The sequence below is a fragment of the Patiria miniata genome, unplaced genomic scaffold (assembly GCF_015706575.1).
Source record: "Patiria miniata isolate m_02_andy unplaced genomic scaffold, ASM1570657v1 HiC_scaffold_7, whole genome shotgun sequence".
Classification (NCBI taxonomy): Eukaryota; Metazoa; Echinodermata; class Asteroidea; order Valvatida; family Asterinidae; genus Patiria; species Patiria miniata.
In genome coordinates, this window is record NW_024037074.1 from 29,103,464 (window position 1) to 29,114,259 (window position 10,796).

At 37.6% G+C, this 10,796-nt stretch overlaps 1 protein-coding gene across 1 annotated transcript; it reads left to right on the plus strand.

Moving 5' to 3' along the window:
* Window positions 1-6,294: 6,294 nt before the first annotated feature.
* On the plus strand, window positions 6,295-6,861 carry LOC119745092 (complement C1q subcomponent subunit B-like). Its single transcript, XM_038221315.1, has 2 exons — window positions 6,295-6,562; window positions 6,716-6,861. Exons 1-2 carry the CDS (start codon window positions 6,295-6,297, stop codon window positions 6,859-6,861), a joined length of 414 nt encoding a protein of 137 aa, XP_038077243.1.
* The last annotated feature ends 3,935 nt before the right edge of the window (window positions 6,862-10,796 follow it).

Here is a 10,796-nt window from a genome sequence, read left to right on the forward strand (position 1 = left end):
GCCGAGAAAAAAATAATTGTCTCATATACGTAGTGTACACAGAGCAGAATAACCATTCGTACATATGAATAATTAATTAGCCATAATTCCAAAGCCCTTTGACCTTTAATCATGAAATGTCTTGGGTATGTTCATGATAGGTTGCTTTATAGATGTACTGTCACTCAATGGCCGATATCTTAGGAGGGGCGGAATTTGCCCCCCCCCCCTGCCCCCGGCTGAGAGATGGTCAAAATAACCCGGCCCTTTTAGGGTTAACATTGTTAAGTTCTGATATGCATATGTGGGTTTTTTTTACATTCCTTCATCGAAAGGCCTGTCATGTTATACTTTGTTTCAACACTTTCACACAGTATCTTCAAGGGCAAATCCAGAGAGTTTCCTGCTTGGGGTGGATGTTGTGCCGGGAAAAGGGGGTGGACGAGATCTTTCATGTGAAATGTGGCCTGATTTGATAAACTTCGGTCACTGCTGGGGGAGGGCGCCCCCTCCGCACCCTTGGATCCGCCACTGATCTTGCTAAACCTCCCAATTTCATTGAACATGTGTTACTTTGGCAAACGTATGCATGAAGTTGAATTCCCGAGCGGGACTGAAATCCAAAGCACAATAATTCACTGCAAAGTAACGTCAATTTCAATTGCCACTTTTTAAGGCGTATAATGAATATTTCCTTAAATATTTTGATTGTTCGCTAAAATCAACTTGGTTTGAAACTGATTGCCCGTTTTTAAGCGAATTTGAAAGAAAGTGTTCATCACTGAATAAGCAAGGTGTAAAATTGGACCCAAAAAAGCTATTTGAATGAAGAATTTGCTGTTTTAAAATTCACACAATTATGCTTTCAAAAACATTTCAACAACTTACTAATGGCTTAAATATACATAAGATTTTTTTGGTATAATGAATTTGAAAAAAAGTGTAATGAAAGCGTTTGAATAAGTTTAATGTTGATCTCAGGGAACATTCAGTTCCCCGAGAAATTTCACAAAGCGAGATTAAAACATGTTGCTTTTTCTGGACGTATTCCGATCAGGAAACTACAAATAATCGTTTGACCGTTGATTTTATTAGTGAATAATTGTTCCTGGTTTCGAAAGAAACTCATAATTGAATTAATTTCTTTTTTCCTTACTGAAGGTTTTGAGGCAGTTCAGTCTAACTTAGTGCCATTAATGTTTTGTTCGGAAAACGGAATTCCTGTCTGACCATATTTACGCCACTGCTTTCATTCTGCACTTTCACAACAAAATTGTCCAAACTGCCTGATGGTTTCTTTAGTTCCTGAAAAACAAATTTTGATTTTTGTCGCTAGAGATAGCACACCATAGATTCATGGAAGTGTTTATTGTCAATAAACATGGCTATTCACGTGCGACTGTTTTCTGTGCAAACCAGGCTGTATTTTTGTTTGAAGAATGTATATGGCTACATCAAGTTCCATGCTGTTATTGAAATTCACGCGCTTTCAATATTCAAGACGAATTAATATTTCCCCTTTTTGTTTACATTTTTGTTAAAAGAAAAGAAATCTTGCGGAAGCTCGACCCTTTATATCCTGACCCATAAAATCATTATGATCAATAACCCACTTTATTTTCTTGCTGGTTTCTCCTGTTTATTGTATCACTTTAATGTTCAAACATAAAATCCCTGTGTGATGCACTCACATGTTTTCCCGGCAATCACTCAAACTAATTTAACGCTGTGGAAATTGGTCACGGAAGAACGTAAGTATACAGGAAATCCGGACAACTAAAACATGCCTGTCTTATTTGTGTTATTAATACTGTGTGTATTCTTTGTACCTTTGAACTGGTTAAACCGTGTCAATTTGCTAGTTCACAGGTGCACCATTCCGGTTTGATCAGTTACCTGCAAGCGTTGCAGGTTAAAAGTGTCACTGGTTGGAATAGACTAGAGGGCGCAAATACAAACTTACCCGATCATGATGATGCACATAATTGTCTTCAAATTCAAATTGCTTTATCGAGCATGATTCATTTGTAGAACTGATACATACAGTTGTTGTTTGTAGAAAGTTTTCGGCCCTTTGGCTCTGCTGTCCGCATATTTCTTAGGAAAATGTCAGGGAAGGAAATATGCATATCAGAACTTTTAAAATTGTAAAGTGCTAAAGCGATAGCATGTTCATTTCATTAGGTCGCAGTTAGAGCATTTACGATTTCGTTTAAATGTTTTACAACAGCTTGTGGTCGAACTGTTTTCTACATTTTCATTTGTTTACTTTCGATTTTACACCGAGTAGGCCTATAGGCGAATTTGATTTCATTTTTAACGAAAGTACAATAAACTCAATTTGTACAAAGTATTGAATGGGTGAGTGTTCCAAATTTATTATCAGTTTGAAACTTTGCAAGTGTTCATTTGTACATTTCCTTCCCTGGCATTATAAATGGCTGTAAATTCCTTTATACGGCTTTCTCAAAAGTCCTGCCATTTTCACCTGTTTTAACACTATAACACAACATCTTGTTTATAATGCAACTACCCAATTTCATTGAACATTAATGATGCTGCTTTTATATATCTAGAACAGTCCTGTGATCAAATTGAATGCCCAAGCTGGAGTGACATCGAAGGTTCAAAAATTCAATGCATTTATAAGTGCTTTTCATGCTTTTCACGCAAGTACGAAGAATTTGAAAGAAAGTTTTGTATTGTTGAATGAGCATGGTGTGAAGTTGAAAAGAAAAAAAAAAGCTATTTGAAATAATCGTATGCTGCTGTAAAACTCACATAATTTGCTTTCTAAAAGAAAACTGTATTTAATGTTTTACTAGTACTCCAAAAATAGATCTACCGGTACCCATTGTTCTTAAACATAAATTTCAATAAAACTTTTAATGAAAGCCTTTTACTTTGATTACATCGAATGCTCATTCACTGAGGCAGAGAATAAACGAAAATTTTAACAATGCAATATTAACACAGGTTGCTTTCTCTGAACGTTTTTGGCCAGGAAAGTGTCCATTATTTTAATCATGATAGCGTTATTTATTAGTGAGTAAATGTTCCTGTTTTCGAATATTGATTTATCGAAAAGGAAAAAAAAAATACTATTAATTCAGAATCGATCATAAAATTATGTTGTTCTCTACTCAAGTATAAACTTTGCAGGTTTCCGTTGGTATGTTTTTTAAGCCTACACTGAACTCCTTGTGATCTCTTCTTGGACCTGATATTCAACTGCAGAACGAACTATCGAGGTGGGTGTTTTGCTGTTTATTTGATGACTCTATCGGGACAAGGGAAGGGGCGAGATATATAGTCCCCCCTTTTCCCCTGCACCAATCCATCCACCCCACAGCACCCCCTAAAATAAAAAACCTTCTGAAATTCGGTCCCCCAGCTATTTTAACACTTTTATCACACAAATTCCCTATATTGATACTTTAATTTCGTCCCCGAACATCGCCAAGCTCACTTCTCAATTTGAATTTCAGAAAGCCACCACTACATTTCATTTAAGGTTCAGTATAATTCAAATTGTTAGCATTCCGATTCGTCCAAAATCTTTGAAGTTCGTCTCATGAAGCCATTGGCGTTGAATTGACAAAGCAAATTCGTTTTTTGTCAATCGTTTTCATGTTGTTGTCATTACATTTCGTCCCTGGTGACTTAAATCGTATACGATGCGCCCAATGTTTAGACTTATTTGAAGAATTATGCGAATTAAAACAATGATAAGTCAACATATATTTCCTTATATGTATAAATAAAAGTAGTTAGCTGTAAGGCATGAATTTTTATTTCTGTGTTTCATAATTAACATTCGAGTAAAAATTGACATTTCACAATTTGCACTGAAATGACATGGGCACTAAGCATTAAGTTCAAAGACCTTCTTAATGCTGTTCTTTGATAGACAAACCTTATTTCTGTTGTTTTATTCATATACATATATCAAAGAGCAACATTACGAAGGAGTTTGATCTTAATGCTTAATTTCCATATGCTAAGCAAAGAGCATATTGTGAAAGTTCAATTTCTGATTTTAATGTTTATTGTCAAAGAAAACTCAAAATTTACAGCTATACTTTCATTGATAAGGAAATATTTGTTAACAATTGAAATTTAATTAATGCACAAACAAGTCCAAAGATTGGGCACATTTTTAATCGTAGCGTTTTAAGTCACCAGAGACGAAATGTAACGACAAGAACATTAAAACGAATGACAAAAAAACAAATTTGCTTTTTCAATTCAACGCCGATTGCTTCACGAGACGAATTTGAAAGATTTGGACGAATCGGAATGCTAACAATTTGAATTATACTGAACCTTAAATGAAATCTAGTGGTGGCTTTTTGAAATTCAAATTGAGAATTGAGCTTGGCGATGTTCGGGGACGAAATTAAAGTATCGATATAGGGAATTCGCGTGATAAAAGTGTTAAAATAGCTGGGAAAACCTATATTTTTAAAAGAATTTGAAGTATGGGCATTTAGCACTAGTGTCTATGGGACGTTTAATGCAGGGTTGCAACAGTAAGGTTTTTGGCTTTTTGGCAAATCGCATTTTGCCAACAGCATTTTCTTCCGAAAGAGGGCGCGCTACTCAAATAGAGGTCACAGTGAACGCGGAGATCTGTCCAACTGAAGTCGGCTTTAATTGAACGAAAATATACACTCTTTGTGGAGAAGAATAACTACAGAAAAACACATTGCATTGAATTGAAGTGTCGTCTGATGATTGGTCGTGATATATGAAACAACAAAAGTGAAAATGGACTGGAAGCGTTGAAGAAAAATGAAGTATGATCACAAATATACAGTGTATTATATGCCCAAAAAAATCCAAACTCGAGTCAATTTTAAATGCACAAAAAAAAAAACATTCATTGTAGAGAAGATAAGTCAAGACCAAAAACATTGCATTGAATTGAAATTTCGTTCGGTAATTGGTCGTAATATGTAGCACTCACAAAATTGAAATCGATGGGAACCGTTGACGAAAACACTGCATCGAAAACAAATGATGCAGTGTGTAAAGGTGCACACCGGTATATAGGCCTCAATCCATCCGCCGAGCTCATAAATAAAAGTTATACCGTCAAAATGTTTTATGTGAGAGAGTTCTGAGAGCCATACAATTTGGGAATTGAAGAGATATAAGCAATAACCTCTGGCGCTATTTTGCCATGTTGTGGTGGGAACGTTTTTCAAGATGGCTACCTTTCCAGTTTGGGGGAAAATAGGGGCTGTCTTCTTTGGAATTTTGAAGCATGGACATTTAGCACTTATGTCTATGGGTATTTGAATGCATGGTTGCACCCGTAAGGCCTTGGGCACACCCGTAAATTTTGTCAAAAGCATTTTCGTTCAAAAGAGGGCGCGCTACACAAAATAGCGGTCACTGTGAACGCGGAGATCTGGGCATTTAGCAATATAGTGTTGGGGAATTTTAATGCAGAGTTGCACCCATAGAACCTTAAAGTACGCGCGCCATTGGTCTTTGAGCGCCTGGACCCCCCCCCCTACACACGACATTTATATGGGCATTTTACATTGGGTTGCCCTTTCTCTTTTTGGAAGTTAGATGTCATTTTTTGGAACGATTTTTCTCTTTCACGTCATGCGGATTTTCAGTTTCTATTTGAGATGCTAGTAACAATTTTACGGAGGGTGATTATCTGAAGAATCAATGTCCCAATGATCAAAATTTTAAAACTCCGACTTTTACACGCTATATTTTTCGTATTTTGAGGGGTCCGGAAGCGCGCCACCAGGTGTCAGCTTCCAGGTTCTATTCTAAGGGTTGAGCCCCAAAACTACGCTTTTCATACATTTGATCCCCTTGGCCCCAGAAAGGCCGCTGTCATAATAAAGCCGAACCCATTCTCTTATTTATTGTTTCTCAAAGTCAGAAATGTCTTTTAGACAAATTATTCAGTTTATCTTACCTCAATATTTTTCTCTACTCTTCTTCCTATTGATTTATTTTTGTTTTGGCCATTCTCGATTGATTTGTTTTTAGTTTGATGTATTGGTTTCTTTACAGATGAAGATCTGCGTGGCCACCATTCTGTCAATCGCCCTCCTTCTGGGTAACTCTGTCAAGCTCCGAGCTTTCGTTACTGGGCCGGTTCCCTCGGATGGCGATGGTCCTGCGTCTCAGGTGTGTCAGCAGTGCTGCCAGGGACCTGCTGCAATACCCGGCATACCAGGTCTGCCTGGACAAATAGGACCGATGGGGCCGTACGGTCAGCCGGGGTCAAAGGGCGACAAGGGTGAGCCAGGTCACAAAGGTGAGATTGGACAGATTGGACCTATGGGTGATCGGGGAGCACCTGGGAACACTGAGTCTAGAGGTGACGATGGGATTGGCCTGCCTGGCAAGATAGGTCCGAGAGGGCTACCTGGTGTTGGTGGAAGAATCGGAGAAACTGGTGTCAAAGGTCAGAAGGGTGAGTCAGGGGAGACTCCAGACGACTCCAACCAGCGGGTGGCATTCACCGTGGTGAGGACGACCGACCCAGATGAATCCAAGAGTCACGAAACCCGTTTGCCCTTCGAGCAGACCGAGACGCTTCTGCCGGGTACCAATTTCGATCTCGAGACCGGTACGTTCACCTGTAGTGTGCCGGGCACTTACGTATTTACGTTTTCTGTTCTTAAGTATGGCAACAGCGGTTCCCTTAGCATTTATCTTGTTAAAAACAATGACAAGGTGATTTCCACCCATGGCGAAGTAAATCAACGAGGTCAGTTGTCTGGAAGCGCGGTGCTGAGTCTCCAGCGTGGAGACACGGTGTATGTTACCATGCACGGTAGGGCGAATGGTGGTAACTACACCTCATTCAGCGGCTTCCTCCTTTTCCCGGAGTCAATTAATTAATTGATAAATAATCACCTCGCATAAATATGCAGGAGCAGTGTTGCCCCCCTCCCCCCGAAAAAAAATCGCATTCCATTTTGCCGAAACAATAACCAATGAATTAACAGAAATAATGTTCAATGCAATAATAGTAATACTTGATGACGACAAAATGTCTTCTATGGGCACCATTAACAGGTATGATAAAAATGAATAATTTTAGCTACATGTTTAGCATTGATATATGAAAATGGTTTACAAAAATCAAAACTACTTTAAAAAAAATCATTAGAAAAGGGTAAAATTAATAGTTTCAGTTTTAGATGGAAATATTTTAAGCCGTGATTGAAAAATTCCAAATTCAGAAATATTTCTCGGATGAACCAAAAATAAGAAACAAACTGTTTAATAAGCTAATCGAGAATTAACAAATGCACGTATTATAAAATAATGTATATATGGACTTGCGTAACGCGAACTCAAAATGAATACTAATCTAACTGAAGCAACCAATCTCCCTTTGGGTTCAGGAGTCCTTGATATTTTATTTAAAATTGAGTACATTGTATATTATTTATACATGTATTTTATATTTAATTTATTATTTGCAGTTCAATGTATATTAATAAATACATTGCAACAAAATGTTCATTGAATTATTTAAATTGTTTCCATGGCAATTTTACATTTTTCAAAGTAAAGTATAGTTGCCATAAAACATTAACCAGTAATACTACTTCCCACTCAGATTCAAGACGTTTGGGATGTAAGTAGATACATACATATAATTTCCTTATAATTTACCAACAATTAAAAAAACGTCCTTTCAAGTATCAGAAAAAACTACAATATTAATATTACATATTTAAACATAACCTTGTTAACCATTCAGAACACAATATAAAACTGTTTGGTAGAATCATATGACATTTTGAGGAATAAGCTGAGATAATTGCGGTACTAGACAGATAGAACCAGTGTTTGTGTGAAAAAGAACAGCAATTAACACTCTTTAACTAAACACACGAATGATGCGTTGAGCATGTCGAGAAAACTGTTTGGTGTAGTTCAAGAAATTTAACGTTGAATCAAATAGGAATTGTCGTGCGTCATTAGTGAATTTTTCATCGTTCCTAACAGTTCCTTGTCTATTTGGCAAATTGCCAGTTGAAAACTATCATAATTTAAAAACAATAGCATAAGCCAAGGAAATGTTTGTGTCAATGACACACATGTCCAATATTTTCTGAGTTAGTATATCTTAACCTGAAGCACAGTGTAGCCCTTGCCAATTCTGGCTTGGCAGACTGACGTGAATGCGAGTTAACAATTATTTACGAAATTAATATTTTGTGAAAAAAAGATAAAATCGTTTTAATACCATAAAGTAATATCCAGCCTTATCTTCACTGGCAAAGTAGTAATTTAAAAAATATAAAGAAAAACAAGTTTAGGTCAATAGTGAGCTTGCTAAGAACTTGGCCATACAGATGCCTTCAAATGGGAAATCAGGGTGACTCACAGCTTCACACAGTGGTATTGTATGATACATAATTAATTCGTTCACAATAAACAGGTAGTCCGGGATCCAAATTTTTCCCAGGAGCTAGAACAAATGCTAGCGGCCCACCAAGAAACAAACATCCCATATTACATTTAGGAGAACAATAATTCGAGATCAAGTGTCGGAAAAAAATGACAATTCTGTTGTAAGTACACTATCATGGGCAACAAGAAAGTGACGCCCTCCTAAGGTTGTAATTGCTAAGGAAAGAAGTATGTTGTACACGGATGGATCGAAACAGTTGGGTGAGTTTGGGATTGGGTTTGGTTGGGCGAGGGTCAAGATTTGGGTTTGCATATTTCTGTGTTTGGTTTTGGTATAGGCTGGGTTTAATAAGCGGAGGTGGGAGGCCTCAATATTTTTTGCTTAAATAACGTGGACGTCTGCACGGTCACCGTATGCCTCGCCAGGCTTTGGACGAACTTAAGGAAGGTTGAACTGAACCCCATCACAGCTTTTAGTGCGAATGTTAAATGAAGGAACTGTGTTTACAGTACAGTAGCGCTGCCTCATCATGGCGGATAAGTTTGAAAAGTACCAAAGAATTTTGAATTCATTCCGCACCGTAACCGAGAGCCAACGTAGTTCCTAAAGTATGGGCGTACGACCCTTCCTTCTGCATACATGTTGTTATTTCTTAAACTGGTAATCGTATGAAAACAACAACAACATAAACTGTTGCAATAGTCTGTCTGGTAAGTAACAAATGCATGTATTAAAAATATTTTTTTTTTATTTTTTTCATTTACATTTCGCATACCGTATACAGCCAGACACTCAATGAAGTCTGGTGATATCATTTATTTATCCTCGGAAACTTTTTTTCTTGAAAAAAACAAGAGTTTCAAATTGCGCCACAGTGAACCAAGACCTTTCAACTTTTGTTAAACACTTTATTTTGTATCCCATGTTATACATGTATAATTGAGTTTTTGTTTCATGTTAACAGTTGAGTTCTAGAGCTTTCACTATGATGAAATTGTTTACGATTTAATGTAATTTAAGTTGATAATGTGACACTATATCAGCAGATTATGCAATTATGATTCTATAGTATATATTTGATTCTAAGAAACATTTTTTTCCAAGTATACATTTGAGGATGTGCTCTATTTAACAGCTTAACTAATTTAAGCACAGAAATTAAACATATATAAATGTAATCAGTAACGCATATAAATACTCGAAAACTGTATTTTGAACATTACTTTAATTGAACATTTAGCCTTTAACAATGTGGAAAACCTTGTCCCAATCGTAATACATTCCATCGAATTCCTCTCAAGAAATTAAAATTACAGAAAAAAATTGTCGTTGAAATGAACGAGCAAATCACGGTCTAACTCTTACGAACAAAGTAATCTCGAGGGGGTTAGGGATTGAAGATGAGGGGCGGGGAGCACAATATGATGCCGATTGTTACTTATCTTTCAATAATTCATGAAAAAAAGTAAAACTGCTGCAAACTGCTTACTGACTGGATGGACCTGAAATATTTAAATCTTCAAATTAATGTGGCCTGACGTTGCGAACTTAGCAAGTTCTTCTTCAGAGGCTAAAACAGAAATGACAGAGGTACATACATTAACATGGGGGTGCACACAAACATGCAGGGCTGAAAGAAGAAACACAAAAGGAGGATTAGGTGTGAAAGGTGTGGAAAGATGCGGGGGGAGGGTGGATGAGAGAACAAAGAAACAAAGGGAGATGGCAAACCCCAAGGGGTCTTGTGTAAACATGGGAGGGACCAGAAAGGGGAAGGATCAAAGGTCACAGGGAGTGGGAACGGACAAAAGAGTGTGAGAGTGAAGGGATGATGTGGGGGGGGGACAGTATTGAGGTGGAAGGGGATGAAAGATGGGTAAACACAAACAAGGAAGACCAGATGGATTATCTGTAACAGAAGACAATGTAGGAAGAAAAGGAATAATCATTTCCAAGTTGGATGTTGAGATAATAATTCATCAAGAACAATGAATGGCACTCAGACGATGGTGTAGTTCCCATATACCCCACGGATTCTTATAATGCTAAAACATGTAGACAGAACAACATGAGAAATGAAAAATGGATGTCAGGCCCATCTTCCCCCCCCCCCCTCCCCTCTCAACACAACCGGAAGCCCACCGACAGTGTTGTTCTGCATCCGCCTGTGAAGGGCAGGGTGTTCAGATTGGCTTGGGTTTGAAGGGGATAGATAAGGTGCATGGTTGCGTTTCGCAGATTAATGGGAGATAACAGGCGAAGCCAGCGGAGGGGGGGGGGGGTAAGGGAGGTATTTACCCCCCCCATATTTTGTAAAGACTACCCTTTTTACCTATTGTGTCATGTTGTGGAGGGATCGTTTTTGAAGATGACTACTATTCCACTTTGGGAAAAATATAGGGGTCAC